The sequence below is a fragment of the Lathyrus oleraceus genome, chromosome 4 (genome assembly GCF_024323335.1).
Source record: "Lathyrus oleraceus cultivar Zhongwan6 chromosome 4, CAAS_Psat_ZW6_1.0, whole genome shotgun sequence".
Taxonomy (NCBI): Eukaryota; Viridiplantae; Streptophyta; class Magnoliopsida; order Fabales; family Fabaceae; genus Lathyrus; species Lathyrus oleraceus.
Window position 1 is genome coordinate 429756809 of NC_066582.1, and position 27995 is coordinate 429784803.

Below are 27995 nucleotides of genomic sequence, written 5' to 3' on the forward strand. Positions count from 1 at the left end.
AAGATCACCCAAATTGGACATTCCATGTGAAAGTTATGCCACTTTGATTTTAGGCATTTTTGGAAAATGAATGGACCATAACTTGTCAACCATACATGAGAAATTCAAGTTCTTGGACTTTTTGGAAAGGTGAGAGCAAGATCTACAACTTTCATGTTGGACAAAATTTCATTTGAAGCTTCTTTGGACACGTAATTTTGTGATGAAAAACTTTCCATTTTTGGAAACTTCCATTACAAGTCACTTTCCATTTTTGGCAATTTTTTGTCTGACTTTATTTTCTTCATTCTTGATGATTGAAATGTCAAATGAAGCTTGTTTCAACATGAATGAAGTGTATCCAACTCTCTCCCACCTCCAAATCCATAAAATCAAGCACAGTTGACCACAGTTGACTTTTTCAATTGATAGATGAATTTGGCAATGCACTGATCCAGCTGAGCCCCAAACTTCTGATGAAATGGCTCAAGGATGAAACCCTAGCCTCCATAAACTCAATATATTCACAAGATGATCCCCATATCCATTGTAGACCCCATCTCCTTGCCATGCCCTGATTGGCCCAATGCAGATGATTAGGGTTGACTAGTGGTCAAAACCCTAATCTCAAGGTATCTGATCAATCTTCTGAATCTTCTTGGATGATAACAAGACCATGATGATGGTGATGTATCATTTCAACCAAGACAAAGATCAATCTCCTTGAGAATCACAAACCCTAATTTGAGCCACCACCCTCAGATAGTTAGTGACTAGTCCATTCAATCAATGAAACCCTAACTTGCATCATGACCTCTTATCTTCTGAGCAAGACTGTTGAGGATGACTGACACAATGTAACCATATGATATGCAATATGCAATGCCTAATGACCTAGAAAAATGCAATGCAATATGTTTAGCTAGTCCCAAGAGAGGAGGGCAAATTTTGAGGTGTTACAGCAGTCATAGAGGGAAGTGTGAGAGTTTAACCTGATTCCAAGAATTGTGAAACACAATATGTCACACTTTTATCCCGCATACTCAAAAAGTGAGACAACTGTCACCACTTAGAACCACATGAAATCAAATGATATGACAACCATTTAATGCAACGACTGTTCAAAATCGGGAAGACAAATCAATAAGATTTCTTCTGATCAGAACCTTTCTGATTCATGAAAACTTCCTTACTTCAGAAAGCTCTTGTTTTAGAGTCAAGAAAAACATTCTCAAAATCTAATCTAGAGTTCTGAAGACTTAACCATTATGATATACATCTTTTCATTCTGGACATAAATCTATAAATAAGTTTTTTAGAATGAACACGAATCTATCTTCATCAAGGGGTTTTGTAAACATATCAGCCCATTGATGGTCTGTATCAACAAATTTTAGATGAAAAATACCCTTCTGAACATAGTCACATAAAAAGTGATGTTTAATTTCAATATGCTTAGCCCTAGAATGCAAGATAAGATTCTTAGATAAACAAATAGAAGAAGAATTATCACATAGAATAGGAATGTTACTCTCAGATATCTGATAATCTTCCAGCCGACTCTTCATCCAGAGTATCTGAGTGCTACATCCATAAGTTGAAATATATTCAACTTCGACTATTGAAAGTGCAATTGTTGGTTGTCTCTTGCTGGACCATGGGATCAGGTTATCTCCCAGAAATTGGCACCTTCCAGAAGTACTTTTCCTTTTTATTCTGTCTCCAGCATAGTCAACATCAACATAGCCTACTAATTTGTATTCACTTGGTTTTCTATAAGACATACCAAGGTTAGTAGTACCTTTCAGATACCTAAAGATTCTCTTAACAACAATTAAGTGAGTTTCCCTAAGATCTGATTGGAAGCGAGCACATAAGTAGACAATGAATAAAATATCAGGTCTAAAAGCGGATAGATACAAAAGAGAACCTATCATACCTCTAAATAGCTTCTGATTTACCTTACTGCTTACCTCTTCTTTCTCCATAATACATGTAAGATGTATTGGAGTCTTTGCTTGCTTACATTATGATAAGTTAAACTTCTCCAGAAGTTCCTTTGTATATTTGCTCTGATGAATGAATGTTCCTTCTAAACATTGATAAATCTAGATCCCCAAAAAGAACTTGAGTTCTCCCATCAGACTCATTTCAAATTATGCCTGCATTGACTTAGAAAAACCCTTGCACAACGATGCATTAGCAGAACCAAAAATAATACCATCAACATAAATTTGCACAACCAGAATATCATTCTTAAAGGTTTTGCAAAATAGAGTTGTGTCCATTTTCCATATGGTAAAATTATTTTTCAAAAGGAAGTTACTTAGTCTATCATACCAAGCTCTAGGAGCTTGCTTCAGACCATATAACAACTTTTTCAATTTAAAAACAAAGTTAGGATTTTGAGAACTTTCAAAACCAGGAGTTTGATGCACATATACTTCTTTAGAAATATATCCATTTAAGAATGCACTCTTAACATCCATCTGATAAAGGATGGTGTTATGATTGACTTCAAATTAAATTAGAAGACAAATAAACTCTAACCTGGCAACTGGAGCAAAATTTTATGTATAGTCTATACCTTCTTACTGACTATAAGCCTGTGCTACCAGTCGAGTCTTATTTCTGACAACTTCTTCTTTCTCGTTGAGCTTGTTTCTGAACACCCATATGGTTCAAATGACATAGAAACCCTTTAATTTTTGAATAAGATCCCATACGTTGTTTTTGGTGAATTGATTTAGTTCTTCTTGCATATCCATAATCCATTCATTATCCAGAAGAGCTTCATCAATAGATATGGCTTCTATCAGAGATACCAAACCTAGAATAGTCTCTTTAGAAGGTTTTAATAAAGATCTTGTTCTGACTGAAGCATTTTTATCTCCCATAATCAGTTCTTCAGAATGAGGGGTTCTTGATCTACTATTCTTCTGATGAGTTGGATCAACGATAGCTTTTGTTTGAGTCGGATCTTTAGATTCTTTAGCTTTGCCTTTTGAGTCTTTTTCTCCATAATCAATATCCTTGGGTTCTGAAAGATTGATCTCCAGATCTGCAAATTTCTCAACTAGCTTTGAATTTTCAGGGTCAAGCTTATCATTGAATGTAACATTAATTGATTCCTCAACAATTTGTGTTTTTGTGTTAAAGATTATGTACCCTTTAGAGTGTTCAGAATATCCTAACAATAAACACTTTTATGCTTTAGAATCAAACTTACCAAGATTCTCTTTAGTGTTCAACATAAAACATTCACATCCAAAAGGGTGAAAGTAAGAAATATTGGGTTTTTTGTTCTTTCACAATTCATAAGGAGTCTTACCCATAATAGGTCTAATGGAAATCCTGTTCTGAATATAGCATGATGTGTTAACTGCTTCTGCCCATATATGCTTAGCCATATCAGTTTCTTGGATCATGGTGCGAGCCATTTCTTGCAAAGTCGTATTCTTCCATTTTACAACTACATTTTGATGTGGAATTCTAGGACAAGAGAAATCATGGGAAATACCATTTGAATAAAAAAGATTTTCAAAATGTTTATTTTCAAATTCGTCACCATGATCACTTCTGACTTTGACTATTTTACAGTTCATTTCTGTTTGCACCAGTGAGCAAGAGGTAGAAAATACAGAGTATGACTCATCCTTGTGTTTTAAGAACTTTATCCATGTCCAACGACTATAGTCATCAACTATGACCAATCCATAATTCTTTCCATTGATAGAGGCAGTTTTCACTGGTCCAAACAAATCAATGTGTAGAAGTTCTAACGGTCTAGAGGTAGAAACAATAATTTTGCTTTGGAGGATGTTTTAGAAAACTTGCCTTTTTGACATGCTTCACAAAGAGCATCTAAAGTGAACTTCAGGTTGCGTAGACCTCTAACTAATCTAAGCTTATTTAACTAAGAAATCCTTCTCATACTAACATGGCCTAAACATCTATTCCATGCCTATTGCTCCTCATTAACAAACATTAGATATTTTACATTTTGTCTTCAAGATCAGAAAGTCTAATTTTATAAATGTTGTTCTTTCTCTTTCTGTTAAAAGGGATTGTACCATCTTTCTGACTGACATCCTTACACGACTTTTGATTAAGAATGATATCATAACTATTGTCACTAAGTTGACTAATAGACAAAAGATTATGCATCAGACCATCAACTAAAAGAACATTAGTAATAGAAGGAAGTTTATCATTACCAATAGTTCTAGAGCCAATGATCTTTCCTTTCTGGTTTCCTCTGAAACCAACGAAACCTCCAGGCTTAAGTTCCAAATCTTGGAACATAGACCTTCTGCCCATCATGTGTCACGAGCATCCACTGTCCAAGTACCATGACTGGTATTTCAGCTGAGCTATTAAGGATGTCTGCAACAAAAATTAATTTATCAAGTACCCACTTTCTGGGTCCTCTCTTGTTAGTTTTCCCAGAGTTTATTACAACTTTGGGTCTTTTAGCAGAAGGATAATCATGGGGAATTTGTGCATGGTACTTAGATTTCAGAACTAAGTTCTTATCCTCTGTATGTTTCTGTGTCTGTGTAGAAATATCAAGCTCAGTGCCAGCAGGCACAAAATGCACATAGAGAGGTTTTGGTTTTATCTTCTGACTTTCGTCAGGTTTTATAGTTTTTGTACAACCTAAACCTTTCTTGCCATTTCTGATAACTCCATAGATCAAGTAAGCCATTTTGCTTCTATCTATGCTTTTAGCTAGAAAGTACCGGAATGCTCTGTCATATCTAATGACGCAATCAGTACCAAAACCTTATGAGACTATTTCCTCCTCTAGTTTTGAAATTTTGCTTTTCAAAACAGAGTTGCTAATTTTTAAAGAAAATACTTTTTCATTTAGAGAGGAAATATATTTCTCAAGCTCACTGCGAGTTTCAGATGCAACTACTTGGACTTGTTTTAGGTCTTTGTATTTACTCTAAAGACTCTGGTACTTTTCCAGCATTTTAGAGAGACATAACTCAATAACTCAATATCAGAACGAGATAGGTTAGAAAATACCTCTTCAAAATCAGAGTCAAATTCTGATTTTGATAATACCTGGTCTTCTGGTTCTTTAGAACCTTCAGTATCACCTGTAGTTTTCATCAATGCAACATTGGCTTTTTCTTCTTCAGATTCTGATTCATCCCATGTAGCCATCAGCCCCTTATTGCCTTTAAAAAATTTCTTCTTAGGCCTTCTGTCCTTTTTCAGCTTAGGACGATCATTTTTGTAGTGGCATGGCTCATTGTAAATAACTTCTTTTCCAAAACCTTGCTTCTTTTGTCTAGACGAAGAATCAAAACGACCAATAGTCATTATGGCTCCTCTGACCTTTCCTTGACCATTTTGCTTGTGTTTCCAAAGTCTGTTGACTCTCTTTGAAATTAGAGACAACTCACCACCATCTTTTGAGTCTTGATCAGATCCTTCTGATTCTTCCTCAACTTGATAAGTTATTGTCTTCTCGGGCTTAGACTTTAGATCAACATATTTACCTTGCTTTTGAGGTTCATATTCCTCGAGCTCAATCGCGTGGCTTCTTAAAGAACTAACAAGTTCTTCAAGACTGATATTGTTTAGATCCTTTGCCAACTTCAAATCAGTTACCATAGGTCTCCATTTTTTGGGAAGACTTCTGATAATATTCTTGACATAGTAAGTTGTAGAGTATCCTTTGTCCATAACTTTTAGTCCTGCAACAAGCATCTGAAACCTTGAGAACACAATCTAAATTGTTTCATCATCTTCCATTTTGAATGCCTCGTACTTCCGGGTTAAGGCCAAGGCCTTTGTCTCTTTTACTTGAGCATTCCCCTCATGCGTGATCCTCAGAGAGTCAAAAATGGATTTGGCAGAATCTCTGTTTGTTATCTTCTCATACTCAGTATAAGAGATAACATTTATCAATATAGTTCTGGCCCTTTGATGATTTTTGAAATATTTCTTCTGTTGATCAGTCATAGCACTTCTTGCTATAATATTCCCTTCAGCATTAACTGGGTGAACATAGCCATCGACTACAAGATCCCAAAGATCAACATCGTAACCAAGAAAGAAGCTTTCTATTCTATCTTTCCTATAATCAAATTTCTCACCATCAAAGATTAGTGATTTTGCATTGTAGTCATCTCTTTCGTTATTGTTAACAATGTTAGCAACGACCATTATTTCTCACACAAACTGGATCGATACTGAACATAGTGAAATGTTTTATAAAGATTTTATCATAATCAGAATCGGAAATCTGATTCCAATTGAAGGTGTGAATAACATAAGAGGGGGGGGGGGATTGAGTTTTACAAGTAAAAGCTTTTTCCAAAACAAGAACACCACTAATAAGTTAATAACAAAGATATAAAAAAACAAGTATTTTTATCCTGGTTCGCTTGAAACTCAAAGCTACTCCAGTCCACCTGCCAATCTGATTTTTTTCTTATACACAAGGACTTAATCCACTAAAATCAACAGATTACAGTAATCACAAAGAATGACCTTCATTGTCTTCTCAAGGATCCAACTATACCCTAGTCTCCTTGAGGACTCGCACATGACAACCATCTTTGTCTTCTCAAGGATAACCTCCTCGAGGAATCAAACAAACAGTTTGAATAATATTTTGTATGTTACAAGTTGCTTATATACAAGTAGATTTTACATAAATGAATAACAAACACTTAAATAAAAAATGTGTACAAACAAATGATAGCTTTTCACAAAGAAATAGACTTGCCAAAATATTGTGTCACCGACGTTTTCTTTAAGTCTCCAAGTCTCACCTATATAACATAAGAAGAAGACCGTTGGAGGTCAAAAAGGGAAAAACTCATAGAGCGGTTGTCCACTGTTGGATGGGAGAGAAGTGATATTGTATATTGTCCTTCGCCCACAAAATCAGTGACATGTGTGATGTATAGTAGTATCCTTTCCCACAAAATCAGGTAGTGGAAATGATGTTTGACTTGTACTATGTACTATTTGATCACGTTACCATTTGATATTATCTTCAAGTTCATTGGCTTCTGATGAAAGTTGATGAAGCATGAAATGAAGAAACGTAAAGTTGAATTTAGAAACTTCAATATCTTTAGTCAGAACCTTGACAATGTTAGTAGTCTGGCTTGAAATCTTCAGTATCTTCAGAATTTTCAGAGTCTTCATAATCTTCAGTTAGAATATTCATAACTTTAATCGTCTGGCTTGATATCTTCAGAATCCTCAGTTACACAACTTCAGAAGCTTTCCATTCTTCATAAGTTTGGTGATCAGAGTCATGTCCAAAATCATGAACTGATAGAATATTGCAGCAACAACATAGTGTCTTCTTAGAAGCTTCTCAAGAGTGAATCAGCATAGAAACAAAAAGATCATTATAACAACAATATTGAACATCTTTCAGAACTTCTAATAGCTGACGCAGAAGCGGATTTAGAATATATCGTTCAGAAACTGATGACTTTGCATGTCATGTATTCAGAGTCATAACTGACTTTTAAAGCTACACAATAACAAACCATTAGGGTACCACAATTATTCTCGCACAAATACAACATTGTTATCATCAAAAGTCAAGGTATAAATGCATAATTAAATCTTGGTCTAACAGCGCTATGACAGATCAACAAAAGAAAGATTTCAAAAATCACCATAAGGCCAGAACTATATTGCTAAATGCCATCTCTTATACTGAGTATGAGAAGATAATAAATAGAGATTCTTCCAAATCCATATTTGACTCTTTGAGGATGACTCATGAGGGGAATGCTAAAGTAAATGAGACAAAGGATTTGGCCTTAATCCAGAAGTACGAAGCATTCAAAATGGAAGATGATGAAACCTTTTAGACTATGTTCTCAAGATTTCAGATGCTTGCTGTAGGACTAAAAGTTCTGGGAAAAGGATACTCTACAACTGATCATGTCAAGAAGATCATCAGAAGTCTCCCTACAAAATGGAGACATATGGTAACTGCGTTGAAGCTGGAAAATGATCTTATCAGTATTAGTCTTGAAGAACTTGTTAGTTCTTTGAGAAGCCACATGATTGAACTCGAGGAAGATGAACCTCAGAAGCAAGGTAAACCTATTACGCTAAAGTCCAAGCTTGAGAAGACAAAAGCATATAAAGTTGAGGAAGAATCAAAAGTTTATGATGAAGACTCAGATGATGATGATGAGTTGTCTTTGATTTCTAAAAGGGTCAACCGACTCTGGAAACATAGGCAGAATGGGAAAGGGAAGTTCAGAGGAGCTAGAAGGACTGTTGGTCGTTATGATTCTTCGTCTGGACAGAAGAAGCAAGGTTCTGGAAAATAAGTCTGAAGAAGAATTTTTCTAAAGGCAAGAAGGGGTTGATGGCTACATGGGATAACTCAGAGTCCGAAGAAGAAGATTCTGAAGAATAACAAGCCAATGTTGCATTGATGGAAACTACAGCTGATCCAGAAGGTTCTGAAGAACCTGAAGACAAGGTGCTGACAGAATCAGAATCAGACTCCGATTATGAAGAGGTATTTTCTAAACTATCTCGTTCTGACTTAGAATTATGTCTCTCTGGAATACTGGAAAAGTACCAGAGTCTTTAGAGTAAATACAAGGACATTAAACAAGTCCAAGTAGCTGCTTCTGAAACTCGCAGTGAGCTTGAGAAAGATATTTCCACTTTAAATGAAAAAGTATTTTATTTAGAAGGTAACAACTCTGCTCTGAAAAGTATAATTTTAAAACTAGAGGAGGAAATAGTCTTAGAAGCTTCTGGTACTGATTGTGTCATTAGATATGACAGAGAATTCCAGTACTTTCTGGCTAAAAGCATAGATAGAAGTAAAATGACTTATTTGATTTATGGAGTCAGTAGAAATGACAAGAAAGGTTTAGGTTGTACAAAAACTATAAAACTTGATGAAAGTCAGAAGGTAAAACCAAAACTTCTCTATGAGCATTTCGTGCCTGCTAGGACTGAGCTTAATGTTTCTGCACAGACACAAAAACATACAAAGGGTAAGAACTCAATTCTAAAACCTAAGTATCATGCTCAAATCCTATGTGATTATCCTTCTGCTCAAAGACCCAAAGTTGTAAGAAACTTTAGGAAAACTAACAAAAAATGACCTAGAAAATGGGTACCTAAGGATAAAATAATTTATGTTGCATAAATACTTAGCAGCTCAGCTGAAACACCATTCATAGTACCTGGATAGTGGATGCTCGCGACATATGACAAGTAGAAGGTCTATGTTCCAAGATTTGGAACTTAAGCCTGAAGGTTTCGTCGATTTCGGAGGAAACCAGAAAGGAAAGATCATTGGCTCCAGAACTATTGGTAACTTTAAACTTCCTTTTATTACTAATGTTCTTTTGGTCGATGGTCTGATGCATAACCTATTATCTATTAGTCAACTTAATAATAATGGTTATGATATCATTTTTAATCAAAAGTCTTGTAAGGCTGTTAGTCAGAAAGATGGTACAATCCTTTTTAAAAGGAAGAGAAAGAATAACATTTGTAAAATTAGAATTTCTGATATTAAGGATCAAAATGTAAAATGTTTAATATCTGTTAATGAGGAGCAATGTGTATGGCACATGCGTTTGGGCCATGTTAGCATGAGAAAGATTTTTCAACAAATAAAAAAAAAGATAACAAAAGAATAATTTAACTAAAATATTAGGATGTTACAGTTTCTTCTTTGAGAGTGGTGTGAAGGGAACCTCCTAGAAAAATAATTAGGAGCGTGACTTCCATCATCACTCCCAAGTCATGACGATGGGAGTTATGACCATAATGGTGGTGACACCTTATTGATTCAAGTGCTCTCTTTGACACCAATGTAGTGTCATCAAGAAGGGCCCTCAAAGAGGACTTGAGGTTATTGTTCTATAGAAGTTCTAGTTGAGTAGGGATTCATGATGTAGTCTTCTGTTAGTTTTATTTTATATAGAGAAGTCTCTAGTTGAGAAGACACATAATTTGGTGTTACACCAGGTTACAAATGATTGCTATAAGTTCGTTCGTGTCTTGCATACAAAGTGTAACCTAAAGGCACTAGAGGTTTTGAGACATTTCTGGTTTTGAAAATTGCAACTGTGATATGGGTAGAGGTTATTTTGACGTTTAGACTTGGAGTTGTTTTTGAAACAATTGAAATAATAATATGACCTGAAATGTTCCATGTGTAATCGATTCAAAGGTCATAATCTAGTGAGAGACAACAATTGTAGAAGTAACCAAGAGCATACCACATGCCTCAGGGGGGATGGATTTTCATACGCGAGGGTAAGGATCGTTGCGACGACATCAGGCGTAAAGATGATGTTGCAATGAACGAAAAATCAAGTTGATTCGAAAGATAAAACTTCTGATGTGTATAGAAGTTAATGATAATCAGACTGGTTAACAAAAGTGGTTACTACAACATAATAAATAAAACTAGACAAGTCTGCCATGAAAATCCGCGAGAATCAAGATAGGTTTTCCACAAACAACACCACTATTCCAAAGTGGAACATAAAGTTGGTAGTAGGTTGATGAAATTCATAGCGGAAGGTCTCCGAATAGTGTTGAATATCTCTGATGGATGGAGAAAATGGTGTACCTGCAAGGTTAACACTAAAATATTTAAGTTAGCAAAGTTCGATAATAGAAACTTGCAAGTGTGTAATGAGTTGTATTTTGGTGCGACATAAAATCACACTTATGTAAGAACGAATGCCATAACCACTTCCAATGAACACAACGCCTTATGCGGAGACTGCTGAATGACGTCCAACAATTGAGATAAGAGCGACAATTGTGTTTTGTGTGAGACCCCTAATGAGAGTACACATGTTCATCAGCTTAAGTTAGTGGAACCTTATATTGATCTGATTTTGTTTGGTAATTTATATATATATATATATATATATATATATATATATATATATATATATATATATATATATATATATATATATATATAAACATAAGGCATGTTTGTTTTAGTTTTATAAAAATAAATTTTTTCTTTGTATTTTCAAAAATAGATTCTATAAAATACTAAGTTTGACGTTCTATAACAAAAACATAGTTGAAATAACAATTTTTTTAAAAAACTGTATTTCAAAAATAATTTTTATGAAAAATTATTTGAAATAACTTTAAAATTAAATAAAATTTTGAAATTTTAATATTCAATATGATAACATATTTGAAATATTATGTTTTAAGAATAACTATTCAAACTAAATTTTTATTTAAAACTTTTATAAAAAGAGATTAATTACTATACACTGTCAGTGTAAAAAGTTTTACACCGTCGGTTCATCACCATCACCCGTTTGTATTACTTTATAGATTTTTAAAATAAAAGTCAAACTTCTTTTAATATCTAACGTCTATAATTAACTGATGGTGTAAAACCCTTTTACACTGACAGTGTATTTCAATTAATCTCTTATAAAAAATACACAAAATTTTATTATATTATAAAAAATTATTTTTAAAAAAGTTTAATTATAATTTTGGTGTTATATTTGATATATTTTTAAGTTTTAGTCCTTTTATTTTAAAAATCACAATTAAAAATCAAATAAAAAACTTTTATTATAAAAAACAATAAAATTATTAATTATAAACTTGTATTCAACTCACAGATTTTTTTTTTAATAACCAACTTTTTAAATAATTTTTCCAAAATAACCATGTTTCACCCCAAAAAATAAGAGGAGGCGCTGCATTGGGCCTCATATAGCCCTCCAAGAGGAGACAACAATACAGCTAGCGCCTATGTGTGTTTCTTTTGAAAATAAAATTTAATTTTGCAGCCAACAAGAATCAAACACACAACCTTTGAATCAATAGTGAAACATGTTACCATTGCACTACAGACCCTTCATGTTAATTTGTTTCATCATATATTTAATGAGCCATTGTTCTTAGATCATAAGAGAAAGACACTAAATTTTTATTTTAAATTTTAATATCTTAAATATATGAATTATATCTTCAATATTTATATAATTTATTTATAATCAATATAAATTGCTATTTCCATTTTAAATTATATGTTACTCCTATTTTGTAAAATATTTTGTTTTATATTTTAAGTTGTTTTACAATATAAATTAAATATTAATAAATTTTTCTTATCATAAAATAATACTTAAATATTTAATACATGTCTAAGTTAAATATTTAAATAATACTTAAATATTTAATATATGTCTTATCATAAGTTACTTTTTATAAATAATATAATATATTAATACATGTCTAAGTTATATAAAATAATACTTAAATATTTAATATATAAAAAATTAATAAAATATAAATACATTATAAAATAAAATACAAAATAATTGAATATTAATTTGAATATATTAATATATAATATTTTTAAAAATTAAAGAATAGAGATAAAATTTAATAAAATGAAAAAAGAACAATATATTTTTTAAAAATAACATTATAATATCAGATTTATTTTAATAATAAAATAAATACTATCAATTATTTTTTAAAAAACGTGAATAACTTAACTGAGATACTTTCTTCGTCCTAAATAATAATTTCTTTATGATATTTCACACAAATTTAGATTATAATTAATTTTATAAATAAATAAATTATATATAATTTATGAATGATATGAAAAGATGATGAAATAAAAGAATAATATAAATAGTAAATAGTATGATAAGAAAAACTTATTAATATTTAATTTATATTGCAAAATAACTTAAAATATAAAACAAAATATTTTACAAAATAGGAGTAACATATAATTTAAAATGGAAATAGCAATTTACATTGATTATAAATAAATTATATAAATATTGAAGAATATAATTCATATATTTAAGATATTAAAATTTAAAATAAAAATTTAGTGTTTTTCTCTTATGATCTAATAACAATGCCTCATTAAATATATGATGAAACAAATTAACATGAAGGGTCTGTGATGCAATGGTAACATGTTTCAATATTGATCCAAAGGTTGTGTGTTTGATTCTTGTTGGCTACAAAATTAAATTTTATTTTCAAAAGAAACACACATAGGTGTGAGCTCCATGCCATGCAGGCCCATTGCATCTGGCGCCAACTCCCCCACAATTTTATATATAATTTTTAGGAATGCAGGGTTTGTCAACAAGAGTCTGACAAAATGAACCATACCGACGGAAAATCAATTATAAATCAAATAAAGGTGGCGCGCACATCGATAACACTCTACACTTTCACTGTTCTACGCGCGCTTGTTACACACACTCCATCGCTTCCCCTTTCCTCCCACACAAACAAGCTTTCAAGAATTCTACATTTTGAGCGCAATGACCACGCCGACACCGGAAGCAGTCGCAACCTTCATGCGAATCACCGGAGCCACGGAGTTTGTCGCCGTTCAGAAATTAGAGGTAATCTCACATCTCAGCTTCTTATCTTCCACTTCACATTCATTCTCTCCAATTTTCTCATCTGATCTTAGACCAAAACCATCGCTACCTTACCTTTTCTAGTTTTGTTTTTTATTACAATTTATTTTTACATATTGTTTTCGTTTCCATACTTTTTAGAAAAGATTAGTTGTGTTGTTAAAGTATTGTTACTAATTTTAGATATATTAGTCGAAACAAGTGATTAGTGTTATATATAAAACATTTAATATAGAGGGAAGGGAGTATCTAGTAATTTGGAAATGTGTTGGTACTAAATTTATAGATAAGTTTTACTATAAATATAAAATTCAATTGAATAAATCACATGAATTAAAAAAAAAGTAGTCATGCAATTAAATTTGCTGACAATTAGTATTGGTTTTGAAATTTTTTTATATTAGAATATTGATCACAATTTGCTTAAATAAATGTAACATAATTAATGATAGTTATAAAGAAATAATTAATGCAATTAAAATTTTAAAAGATATTTTATGAAAAGAAACAGAAAAAAAAAATTCAAGGAAGTTTTATATTTAAAGAGGTGGCCAAATAACTAAGCAATAATTATAGAATATTGCATTACATGTACAACATTTGTTTATTGGTGTAGTGTTTATTGAATTTGAAGAAATAGAAAGAAGAGAACTTATTGGAACTCTTTTTCAAACTTTTGTCTGCAGGAATATGGAGGCAATCTAAACGAAGCTGTGAATGCGCACTTTATCGAAGGAAACAGGCTCATGTATGGCAATGTGGTTCATACAAGAATTTCTTTGATTTCCTTTCATATCCTCTCATTGTTAATGCCTTTATTAGTTGGAATCTTACTAGACATAAGAGATTGAGTTTTTCTTTTCCTTTCTGTTTCTTGTGACTAAATTATCTAGCCAGGAGCAAAATCCTGTTGCTACTACTGCAACCCCGCATTACTATTACTCTGAAGCAAATAATCAAAACAACCAAAACCGTGCCGGGTCACGTGGAATTTTGCCTCTGTTGAATGCTGCTAGAAGATTTAGACCTTCACTACTGCTTGACTCAAACTATAGGAGAGAACTTAGAGATCTATGTAATGGGTTGGGTACTACTACGATTTCGAGTAGTGCATCGCCTCGTGGTTCCCCTCAAGGAGAGGTGCTGGGAGTTCCCACAGGGATCAATAGTCCACATGTGTCACCTTATCAACCAGGATTGAGCCATGAAGATGCTTACAGGAATGGAAATTTATCGTCTCATAGTCAGGGATATTATGGACCAGATGATTATCAGAATACTTCAAATGTTCGTGATCAAGATGCAGAGGAAGCAATGATTCAAGCTGCAATAGAAGCCTCGAAGAAAGAGAGTAGAGAGCGCTCTTCATCGAATGCTTCTAACGTAACATAGCATAAAGCTTAACCATATTTTTTTACTTTTATTTTATTTTTGTTTTCTGAGGTTTTCACCTCTTTGGAGAAAAATATTATTTCAGGATTTGTCCGACAATGGGCTTCCTCAAAGTAATTTTCATCTCGAAGATGATGATTTGGCTAATGTTATATCATTGTCCTTACAGGTTTTAGAATTATCTTATTATTCCTATCCTATAACTCAATTTCTTGTACTGTCCTCAAGTTTCTTTCTGATTCTTCCAAGTCGTTGAATTTAGACTGCAGAGCAAGAGGAAGCAATACGTGAGCTTCGTGTGAAACAACTTCGTGATTTATTAGCCGAGGGAGACAAGACCAACACCAGCAGAATCAGACCAGAGGTGGGTATTTCATAAACTTGATGCAATTTTTCATGTACGCACGCAAGACCCATGTGTGTTAATCACTTCTGTCCTTACTTTTCAATGTAGTGGGGTGGTATTTCTTCCGACGAGCTCAATGAAGCATTGCTGATTGAAACTGCATTTTTTAGTGAAATTCCCAATCACAATTCTCACAAATTTTCATCTTTGCCTGACCTGCAACATAGTTCAGAAAAACAAGCAGATCCCAAGAGGCAGTGTTCATCCAGTTCAGCATCTCAATTATTGTCCGAGACTCAATTGCTAAGAAAACAACAGGTTTAGATTCTAGCCTGCAGTAACTGTATGGTCAATGTCCATGAAAACGTAACATAATGTGTCAACATTTTTATGCAGGATGCTGACTATTTAGTGTCACTACTAGTTGATAGACAGAAAGAATTGAATTCTCTCAAAAAAGCTGAAACCTATTCTTCAAAGGAAGAAGAATCACACAAAAAGATGCTTGAAAGAACGGTAATACATTTGCTGAGTTTTTAACTTGATTTTCCCCTCTGTTAGTTGAGCTATGCAAGATGAATGGTTAAGATTAGCTACTCTCAAAAAATGATGATTGTATTCTGAATATGCACAGTTCACTTGGTAATTGTGTTACCAACACTTCTGTTATAAGAGAACGTGACAAAAAAAAAATTAAATTTGAGTTTATAAAAAATTTTGTATGACAAAATCTTCCTCCAACCTGTGTTCTTTCTATGAGATACGATTCTTATGGCCTTTTCTTATATTTCTTTGACAGCAAATTTCTTTCCAATTGGTTTTAGAATAGTACTGAATTGTGTTTACCTTTTGCAGGAATTGGAGAAAATACTTGATACAAAAAATATTATGCTTGCAAATGAACCGCCATTAGGTGATGGAAAAGCAATTACTATAGTTGTGCGAATGCCGGACGGTGGTCGTTGTGAACGACGCTTCTTCAAAACTGACAAGCTTCAGGTAAAGACTTTGTTAAGATGATTTCTTAGTTGGTTCTTCATTATCTTGACCAACTAAGGCTTTCTTCAGTTGTCACTGAGATATGAAGCTGAAACAGGAAGAGAAATCAAACCAATTTTTTTCATACCTATGAAGTTATGAAGTTGGCTACTATGATTATTTTACATTACTGTGGAAGTTGGAATACTCGTTATTGCTAACAATTTGTTATTTTGCTACCTTGTAGCTTCTTTTTGATTTCATAGACATTTATGGAGCAGTGAAGCCCGGCACGTATAGAGTTGTGAGTGTTTCTTGTCCTATCCAATTGATTTATGGATTAAACATTTATGTTATTTTACGACGACATGGCATTGCAAAAGGTGTTGTTCAGCAGTGGCATAATCTGTTGTCAAGTGTTTGTTTTCAACACAATTGTATATGATTTTGGTATCTTCTTGGAGACTATTATCTTGGTCATTGATTATATTTGACTGAGATGCATAATTGATCAACTATCACTGCTTGTCTATTTCAACAGGTAAAATCGTATCCGCGGCGTGCATATAGTATTAATGATAGTTCAGCTACTTTGAATGAAGTAGGCCTTAACAACAAGAATGAGGCTTTGTTTCTGGAGTTGATTTAGTGTTCCTATTTTCTATTTCGTATCCTATGTTCCTTAATTAGAACCCAGAAAATTATCAGGGTGTGCACCTTTTTTGAGGGACAAACATTATCTTTGAAACAGATGATATTTGTTGAACACAACAGGGCTGTTGTTGTCCTTGTCTGTACAGTTCTCGCTACTTGTCAATTATTATATTTGAGTTCGAAAGAATTGGCTGTTTGTCAAACGTACTTTACCATTTAATCGAGCTTTATTTTTAGTGTATTTCTTTGTGCATCATTGATCACAATTTGGAGTGATTAGATCCCAGTTTCCAGTAGGTTTTAACTTATGGGATCTTTGAGATTGGTTTGGTCACTGAGATGGGCTGAGGTTGGAGCAACCATGAACTGACTTAGTTGTTGAATGAAGAGGTGGGAGCAAGCAAAAATTTGAAAATGGCTAATGCATATTTTCTGACATATATATAAAGGTGTGAATGTGAAACCTCCATGCCTGAGAAATTTAAGATAATGCAAATCTTTGATATTGAAAGCATGATGCAAATCTTTTTGGCAATTGAAAAATTTCAATATGAGCTCATTGCCATAGATCAATAAAGAAGTAAAAGAGAAACTAAGTTGCTTGGAAAACAAGAAACGATCAAACTTAGGTTGTGGACGCACATGAGAGCAAGAATGAGGATAATTTGACAAACCTAGTTTAGTATGCATTGTTAGATGAGGGCAACTAATCAAGAGAGGGGTGAATAGACCCTTAGTTTAAAAAAATATTTTCAATGGTTATGTAAAAGTGATTTCGGATCAAAAATTCGTCTATCTAAACCTGTTATCGAAAGGATCGGATATGCGCCTAAACCGTAATGTGTAAAGTTTAATATAATGTTAAGATGGGAATTAGAATCAATATGGTTTTTTAAAAACACGTTTGAACTTTATAACACTTTGTTAAGCTATTTCCATTGAAACAAGTTGACAAAATTGACTTGAGTAATTTGTCAAATATTTGGTGTGCAATGATCATCAAACAAAATTTCTCTATGTGTTGATAATGGTGGAATTCAATTGCAATTGTTAGATTGCAATTCTCTTCACAAAAACAATTTGAAAAATAGTCCAACATTTACAAATTTTCTGCAATTAACTATTGCACACTTAATTCAAAACAACATGAGAGAGAGAGAGAGAGAGAGAGAGAGAGAGAGAGAGAGAGAGAGAGAGAGAGAGAGAGAGAGAGAGAGAGAGAGAGAGAGGAGAGAGAGAAGAGAGAGAGAGGAGAGAGAGAGAGAGAGAGAGAGAGAGAGAGAGAGAGAGAGAGAGAGAGAGAGAGAGAGAGAGAGAGAGAGGAGAGAGAGAGAGAGAGAGAGAGAGAGAGAGAGAGAGAGAGAGAGAGAGAGAGAGAGAGAGAGAGAGAGAGAGAGAGAGAGTTTAGGTAGTTTCCCACGGGAATCCGGCAGGCATAGCAAGCGCAAAGTGAACGGTAGCAGCAGGCATGGTAGAGGTAGCCACCTCTGAAATAACAGTCCTCTGAGGAGGAGGAGTTGTGGGTGTTGTAGAAGACTGACTTTGAGCAGCCAACACTGACTCCATCATAGCAGTCAATTGAGCGATCTCGTCCTTCAACTCTCTGTTCTCTTGCTCAAGATGTTCCATGATTCTTAGATGATTAACGCGAGTGTTGTACTGATGAGTCAGTTTGGCTGAAGCACAGAAGAAACATCAATGAGACATCTGGCGAAAGAGAAATCTGCTTATGCAAATGATGCATGAAATGTAATGCTTGTTTGTTTATTTCAAGGAACTTACTATATCATTTACAAATATATACTTAACAATAATTGCAACAATTTGATATGACCATAAAAATCTCTTTTCATTTATATAATTGGAAGGATTACACCGAGAACAATTTCAGAAACCAAAAAATAAAATACAAGAGAAAAGGAGACTAGTCATCCTAAGGATCCCTAACAACAACGTCAAAAGATCTGGCTACAGGCGCGTACTTCCTTCGAATGCGTCGAATCTCGGTCTCAAAAGAAGCCTTCATCTGAGTCTTCTCGAGGACAAGCTGGTCAACAATCTTCTTCCAAGCAACGAAAGGCCGAGGCATGCTAGAAGATGAAACCTCCGACTCTCTTTGTCTCTTTGTCACTCGGTCTTCAAGTAGCTCAATAAGTGCATCTTTGTCCTTAGACTCCAACTGCAACTCTTCATGCCTCTTGCTCAAAGCACGGAAACACTCTTCCCACATATCCTTCTCTTGCTTCATCTTGGAAAATGCGTCTTCCAACTTCTCTACATATTGGTTAGGGAGAGGTAATGGCTCAACCACAACCATAGATATAGGTCTCTCACAAGGATAAGGCATCTTAAACTCCAAAGCTCTCTTCTTCACCCAAAGAGTGTAAGCTTCCAAAGCTACACAATTGTGCGGACCAAGCTCGGATCTTCCTTTCCTATGCACATTATGCCAAGCATGCATAATCTTCTGCTTCAAATGTTGAGGATCTTTACCCTCTTGATAGAATAGACCTTCTAACAACATGTTATTAGGTTTGTCTCTCAAGGGGAACCCAAGTTGACGACGAGTCAAAGCAGGGTTGTAATTAATTCTTCCTTGTGTACCAATGAGAGGCACATTAGAGAACTCACCACAACAATCAATAATCTCCAAACGGCTCAAAGAAGGATCATACCAAACTATATCATCATTAGTGAGAGACATAAGTCTCTGAGACCATCGTAGAGATTGTTTGTTCTCCACAAAAGTAGGTGTCTAAGGCAAGTGCGAAATAAACCACTTATACAGAAGAGGAATGCAACAGACAATAGTTCCACCACCCTTAGAATTCCTTAGATGCAAAGAGAAATACATATCACCCAACAAAGTAGGCACATGATTCCTAATCAAGAAGATTCTAATGGCGTTAACATCAACAAAACCGTCAATGTTAGGGAACAAAGCTAATCTATAAATGAGCAACACAAAGATAGCTTCAAAAGCGTCCATACTACCGGCTTGAGCAAAAGCAGTAGCTTCCTTGATGAGGAAATCAGATGCCAACCCAAATAACCCTCCTTTCTTCACCCAATGAGCATCTATCTCAGACTTCTTCAAGTGAAGAGCTTCAGCAATAAGATGAGATCTGGGAGTCTCCTCCAATCCACTGAAAGGCGCCCTACTAGAAATGGGTATCCCTAAGATATGGGCATACTCCTCCAACGTAGGCACAAGCTGATAATCTAGGAAAGTGAAGCAACGGTAAAGAGGATCATAGAACTGTACTAGCACACTCAGAAGCCCTTCAACCACATCAGTAGACAAGATAGACAATAACTTCCCATGACGTTGTTTGAAGTCCAAGGGATATAATACAAAAGATGCTAGCTTCCTTAACTCTTTCAAGTCGGAACATCTGAAACTGTACTTATTAGTGTTCCTTCGTCCACAATCCATGGTCTGAAAATATTTGCAAATAATACCTCAGTTCCTTGAAATTTCCGTGTGATGAATGTTATGATGCTCATGAATGCATGAATGCAACAATCACAAATAAGGGATCACACGCAAGGCAAGCAAATAAAGGTCAAGGGATGAATCAAGTCATTGCCAAGATCAATCATCCATTTTGGTGGATTATGGTTTACACCTTATCAACACCCAAGTTTCATTGATATTGACAAGACTTGATTGGATCGACCGAGAATCAAGGGTTTGTTGTGAGTCACGAGCATGGAGTCTGGGTAAGAACCATCCCAAAGGAGTGAACTAAGGATAAAAACCTTTATTGTGATGGGGACTCCGACTCATCATCATGTGACACTCGTCATCATGATGAAGAGAAACATTTTGCATTACTCAAACAAAGAAGTTTTTTTTAAAAGGAGGGAGAGATTTTAAAATTAAAGATATGGGGAGGAGATGAAGAGACTAATCCTAAGCTCAAATTTAAAAGTTAAGAGTTGAAAAGATCTGACCGATGGGTAGCAATCCAATAGGCAAGAATGCCATATAGAAACCCCAAATTCCCTTGGAAATTAGAACAAGCAACAAACAATGCATACAATATTATCTTGAAGAGCAAGGCATCAAATAAAGATAGCCTCATCCAAGCTTTAACCACTCCATAATCTTCTTCAAATTGCCCATGTAACAGATGAATTCCACAAGTCACAGGTTCAAAATAACAGCTTCACAATGATCATGTTGCAGATGAACTCAGAGGAATCTTCAATGATATATCAGATGAAGTTTCAAATTGCAAGCACTTGGTTACATGATAATTGGCATTGGCCAAGTCCTTTTTGCATAGGGATGTTGCCTAGATTCTAAGTCTAATTATCCAAGATCAAGCCAACAGTCCACACAATAGTTTTTTAGGGTTTTTGTTTCTTATTATGTGCATTAATGGTCAAAGACCACACAAACAAACAAAATATACACAAGCAAGATATATCACACAATATGGTCCAAATGGACAAAGTGAAAAGGAATTAATATAAACAATTAGAATGGTATGAATAATGGCAAATGAATAGAGCTTAAAAATTAAAGTGCATTAAAATAAAAGACTTGAAATTAAGTGTTAGTTGTTAATGAGTTAGAAGTTAGTATTGTTTTACTTTTTGTTTTAAGTCATTCTTTGGAGAACACTCAACCCACTTATCACAAGCATGGATCCTTGAACCAAGACATCTTCCAAATGCAATAAAAAAGGCCAAGTTTCCATATAATACCATGAAAGAGGGGAGACTTACAATCTCACTAACTAGAATGTTATGCCTTTTTGTGTCAAAAATTTAGCACTATGTTAAGCAATCGTAATTGGACTTATGTAGAAGTCACAACTATCTGAGGTCAGGCAAGAGAATTTTGGTGTTAATGCATGTTAGAGACATAGTATAATGGACTATGCTCATGAAACATACCACACACAAAAAGAATATGCAAAAGAGATGGCCTAATCTCATCCATACTCATGTTGATTTTTCAATCAACTAGCCTTAGGATTTTGAGATATCATAGGCCAAATGAAATGAATGCATAAAGAATGGGAATTAGATGAAGAGGGAGGGGAATGAATCAAAACTCAAATTGGTCAAAGGAGGACTTTTACCAAGTTAATATCATTCATTCATTTTGGAAGATGGAATGTACATTCCATCAATCCCCTAAATCCAATGATATTAACCTAGCAAAGTCAAATCAACCTTGACCAATGCCCAACAACACAAGTCAAACTTATACAAACCATCACAAGAGATCAACACAATTATTTGACATTTATTCAATTTAAAAATATTAAAATAATGCATTTAAATTAAATATGGTTTGTCAAATTCCTAAAACCTCATCAAAACACCAAAGAAATGGCCATGAGATTTATCATAGGTCAAACAAGGTCAAAGGACCTTGGAGAAAAAATTTAAGACTTAAAAGTATTTTAAATAATTAAAAATAATTACAAAATCAATTAAATCATGAAAAATATTAATAATGATCCAAAAAATAATTTTAATTCAGAATATGAAAGAGGAATTTATTTAAATTTTTTTGGATCAATATTAAAATTAATATGAATTAATGAAAAACAAATGAATTAAAAAAAAAATAAAAAAACAAAAAAAAAACGTGAGCCACTTGATCTCCCTCATTAATTGAGGTGGCAAATCAAGTGGACACAAACGCGCGCTCCATGATGGAACCTAGTCAGCGCGCCACACCTGTGGTAATCAAAACCAACGCCTAAGATTAAAAAATTTGAATGGATCCTGTGGCTGGGAGACGTGCCAACACACCCCCGGAGCCAGAGCTCCAGTCTTCTTCTCCGGTGGACCTCACCGGGTTGGTCCACCTTCAACCATTACCAAAATAAAAAAGGAGGACATGATCTGAAACAAAAATTGGCGTAGAACACGAATCTGACCTCAATTTTAACTAACTCCAAATATATAAAAGGATATGAGGAGTTGAATTTTGAGGTGTGACAACTGAGTTGCTTCGATTTGACCTCAAAGCAACTCAATCTTCTTGCCTACATTGGTAGGACTTCAGACAACCAAAGATCCAAGAGAATTGATGAGAGTTGAGTGAGAATCGAAGAGATGAAGTTTTCTGAAATTTACCTTCAATGTTGTGCAGAACTTGATGTTGCTTGCTTCTAACTTGATATGATCACACTTGAGAAGCTTGTAGGAGAGGTTTGGCAATGGTACAAAGCTTTGGATCCCGGAGTTCTTGAATCTCCAAACAGTGAGATTCAAACTCAATTTTCAAGTTGAAAATTATTAGGTTTTCCTTTGAAATGTGAGGGTTTCAATCGGGGGGCAAAGCTGGCGCGCAAGGTGTGTTTGAATTGAGCTCTAAGGGCCTGTATTTATAGCAATCAGGACTGATATTTGCACACTTGAAAAATTGCTAAATTTGAACATTTCATGCACAAGCTTGCATGGGCGTGTACAAGCCCATGAAGCAATCCAATTTGGTCCACTTGCATCTGTTCTGAAGTCCAAATCATGCTTGGATGTCAAGGCAAAGTGAAATGTGATTTTTGGCATTTGATTTCTTCCAATCATGCAGCTCTGTTAAAGCCATGCGCAGACCTAACAAACTTTGTCCAAAATGCATGAACTTAGGTTCTTTGGAAAGCTTAGATCAAGGGGAACAAGTTTGATGTTGAACAATTTTTCATTTGGAACTTGGATCATGGTGAATTTGGAGGTGGAAGTTTGTAAATTTCAACATGTTGAAATGTTTTCTAAGTGTCAAGCCATATATCTCAATATTCCACCTTGCTTAACTTTTTATGTGAGCTTCAAATGAGAAAAGTGTCTTCATCAAAGTTGTAATGCTTTCAAAGACCTTCAAAATGGTTACCAATTTCATGTCATTTGGATTTAGAATGATAAAGTTATGCATTTTTGAAGTTTGGAAAAATCACTTGTTCAATGGTATAGGTCAAAAATGACCTATAATGTATCCTCATATCACATGCTCATAAAAGTTTATTTATCTCTCACTCCAAACATAAAAGTTGAATTAGACATATTGAATTTGATTTTTCAACTTGGAAATATTTCATCTCATAAAAATTGAGCAAGTTATGGCCTTGGGAAGTTGACTTTCAAATTAGGGTTTAGACAAAATGACCTATAATGTTTCAACATAGAAAATGATTTTCCAAGCAAAACTAGCTCTAGGTATCAAAATGAGAGTTGTTTGGAATGTCACTTAAAGTCACTTTTATCTTGGAATCATTTTCATATGGTGAAAATTGTAGGAGATAGGGTCTAGGGAGACCCAGTTTTAATCAGATGAATTCATCTGGCCAACCACCATCAACCAACTTGCTATCTTCCAATTCTCTTGACTTTCTAGGCTCATGGTAGATCATATATGCATAAGATGATGGAAATTTGAAGTGTACCTTGAGAAATTTGATCAATTGGTGAGATATCTTGTTGGAGAAGTTACTTAAGATACCCAGTCAAACTAGGGTTTCCAAGGAAAATCACCTCCAAACTCTTGAAGAATACTTGATCAATATAACATGTAGGAATAATTGGGACTCATATATGATGCTTTGAAACATTGTGGATCAATCCTTGGTTGTGCTTTTAGCCATGAGGGTCTCAAACCCTAGGTGTGAACTTGATAAATTTTGATGATCATGCCCTACCTACAAAAGAGTTAGGCAAATACAAAGACATATGTTTGGTATTTTGGTTAGTAAAAATGATAAAAATACAAGTATGATACAATCACATGGTGCTTGGTGATCTCTCCCAAAACAAACCCAATGAAAGAGGGGTAAGGAGAATGCCAAGGTATGATCCCAATGCTAATGCATATGATGAAATTGCATGAGGGATCTTAGGGTCAAAATTGGGGTCTTACACCTAAGCCGCCCTTTCGGGTTTTCGACTCAGCGAGCTTCATATGTGTTCCCTAACTTTTACACAGACAATTCATTTTTTGGTCCATCGGGATAGCCATTTTTGCCTAGATCAACCTTGTGGAGATTAATCTAGCGGCTTTTCATCATTTCTTTTTAAGCATAATATTTTTTGACTATATCTGCGTTCACTAGCGAAGGAAAATATTCCTCATCCATTGTTGTGAGGATTAGAGACCCACCTGAGAAGGCCTTTTTGACGATGAAAGGTCCCTCATAATTGGGAGCCCATTTGCCTCGCGGGTCTAAGTGAATAGCAGAATACCTTTTAAGCACGAGTTCTCTAACGTGGCACTCACAAGGAAGAACCTTCTTGTCAAAAGCTCATTTAAGACGTCTTTGGTATAGATGACCATGGCAGACGGTCGTCAAACGCTTCTCTTCGATCAGGTTCAGCTGGTCATACCATGATTGAACCCATTCAGCTTCATCAAGATCAACTTCCATGATGACTCTGAGTGAAGGAATCTCGACTTCAATTGGTAAGACAACCTCCATCCTATATACCAATGAGTACAAAGTCCTTGTATGTCTTGACCATCTCATGCGGACTGAGGTTCTGTAACCGTGCAGAGAAAAAGGTAACATCTCATGCCAGTCCTTGTATGTCTTTACCATCTTCTGGATGATTCTCTTGATATTCTTGTTAGCTGCTTCTACGGCGCCGCTCATCTTGGGCCGGTACAGTGCCGCTCGATTTTAAATTCTTCGCACAACTCCCTCATCATAGTGTTTTTGAGGTTACTGGCGTTGTCAGTGATGATCTTGCTAGGTATCCCATAGCGGCAGATTATCTCTTTCTTGATGAACCGGGTAACCACTTGTCGAGTGACATTAGCATATGAAGTAGCTTCGACCCATTTCATGAAGTAATCGATAGCGACTAGGATGAGTCGATGTCCATTGGAAGCTTTGGGCTTTATCATCCCAATCATATCAATGCCCCACATAGAAAAAGGCCATGGAGAAGTCAAAACATTCAATGGAGTTGGTGGCACAAATATCTTGTCACCATATATCTGGCACTTATGGCATCTTTTCATAAAATTGTAACAATCAACCTCCATTGTTGTCCAATAATAACCAACCCGAAGGATCTTCTTGGCCATAGCAGGACCCTTTGCATGTACACCCTCACAACCTTCGTGTATGGACTTTATGATTGCACTAGATTTGTGTCTATCCATGCATCTGAGCAGTACATAATCATAGTTCCTTTTGTATAATACATCACTGTTTAGGAAGAACTTGGAAGAGAGTCTTCTCATAGCTTTCTTATCGGTAATAGATATACCCTCGGGATATTGTTGTTTCTCCAGAAATATTTTTATGTCATAAAACCAAGGCTTATCGTCAGGATCAACCTCAATTGCTAGACAATGTGTTGGTTCATGTAAGTGGTCAATCTGGATGGATGGTGCTTCATTCTTCCATTTGGCTCTGAACATAGACGCCAACGTGGCTAGAGATTCTGCAAAATGATTTTCCTCCCTGGAAATATGATGAAAAGAGATTTCATCAAAATAGGGTATCAGTTTTCTAATATGCTCTTTATAAGGTATCAATTTGCTATCCCGAGTCTCCCAATCACCTTTCACCTGACTGATAACCAGAGTTGAATCACTGAATACCTTAAGAATCTTGATCATCAAGTCGATAGCCGCCTTTAAATCGTAGATACATGCCTCATATTCTTCCATGTTGTTGGTGCAGTCAAAACACAATCTAGCGGTAAACGGGAGGTGGAAACCAGTTGGAGAAGTGATAACAACGCCTATACCATGACCTCGAGCATTGGAAGCACCGTCAAACATGAGCGTCCATCTCGATCCTGGTTCGAGGCCTTCCTCAGGGCTTACTTCGAAGCCTGGCATAGTGAAGTCTCTGATAAACATGATGTCCTCATCTGGAAAGTCAAACCTCAATGGTTGATAACCTTCGACAGGCAGGTGAGCAAGGTAGTCAGACAGAACACTCCCTTTTATTGCTTTCTGGGTCACGTACCGTATATCATACTCGGTTAACAACATTTGCCACCGGGAAATTCTACCAGTAACAACAGGCTTTTCGAATATATACGTTATCAGATCCATCTTGGATATCAATTGAGTAGTATGACAAATCATATATTGCCTCAGGCGCCGAGCAACCCAAGTCAAAGCACAACAAGTTCTCTCCAAAAGTGAGTATCTGGTCTCACATTCAGTGAATTTCTTGCTGAGCTAGTAGGTAGCATGTCCTTTCTTGCCTGTGTCATCGTGTTGACCCAAAATGCAACCCATGGATTCATCGAGTACCGTGAGGTACATAATGAGAGGCCTACCAGGAACCGATGGTATCAAGATTGGTGGTTCTTGCAAGTACTTTTTTATTTTATCAAATGTCGCTTGGCAATCATTGTTCCACACAATCGATTGGTTTTTCTCAACAATTTGAATATCAGTTCGCAGGTAGCGGTCAAGTGAGATATGAATCTGGAGATGTAATTAAGTCGCCCAAGGAAGCCTCAAACTTCTTTTTCTGCCCGGGGAGCTGGAGTTTCTTGGATGGCTCGAACTTTGTCGGGATCAACTTCAATGCCCTTTTGACTGACTATGAAACCCAAGAGTTTACCGGATCGGACCCGAAAAATGCATTTACCCGGATTTAGGCGCAGTTTAAACTTTCGGAGTTTGACAAACAATTTTCCCAGGTTGACCAAGTGATCTTCTTCAGTTCTAGATTTGGCAATCATGTCGTCCACATAAACCTCGCTCTCTTCATGAATCATGTCGTGGAAGAGGGTTACCATGGCGCACTGATATGTTGCCTCTGCATTTTTCAAGCCGAATGGCATGACTTTGTAGTAGTAAGTTCCCCAAGGCGTGATAAAAGTTGTCTTCTCCATATCGTCTAGTGACATCTTTATCTGATTGTACCCGGAGAACCCATCTATGAAATAAAAGACGGATAAATGAGCCGTGTTTTCAACAAAAACATCAATATGAGGCAATATGAAGTCATCATTTGGGCTTGCTCTATTGAGGTCTCGATAGTCTACACACATTCTGACTTTACCATCTTTCTTTAGAACTTGAACGATATTAGCAACCCACTGCGGATATTCAGAAATGGCTAAGAAGCCAACGTCTAGCTGTTTCTTCACCTCTTCCTTGATCTTGAGTGCCATATCAGGTCTGGTCCTTCTGAGCTTCTGTTTGACTGGAGGACATTCAGGTTTGAGTGGTAAGTGATGCTCAACAATGTTGGTGTCTAATCCTGGCATATCTTGATACGACCAAGCGA

The 27995-nt window shown here is 35.2% G+C and overlaps 1 protein-coding gene across 3 annotated transcripts; it reads left to right on the plus strand.

Annotated features, from left to right (window-relative positions):
• The first annotated feature begins 13090 nt into the window (after window positions 1-13090).
• LOC127075869 (plant UBX domain-containing protein 9) lies at window positions 13091-16963 on the plus strand. Of its 3 annotated transcripts, none has more exons than XM_051017369.1 (10): window positions 13091-13388; window positions 14093-14154; window positions 14300-14789; window positions 14884-14967; window positions 15061-15162; window positions 15253-15462; window positions 15541-15660; window positions 16000-16143; window positions 16370-16572; window positions 16664-16804. In XM_051017369.1, exons 1-9 carry the CDS (start codon window positions 13305-13307, stop codon window positions 16565-16567), a joined length of 1494 nt encoding a protein of 497 aa, XP_050873326.1. In that variant the 5' UTR covers window positions 13091-13304; the 3' UTR covers window positions 16568-16572; window positions 16664-16804. The 3 variants fall into 3 exon arrangements, with proteins under 3 accessions (XP_050873326.1, XP_050873325.1, XP_050873327.1); XM_051017370.1 differs by having other exon boundaries at window positions 13092-13388; window positions 16370-16426; window positions 16664-16963; XM_051017368.1 differs by having other exon boundaries at window positions 16370-16963.
• The last annotated feature ends 11032 nt before the right edge of the window (window positions 16964-27995 follow it).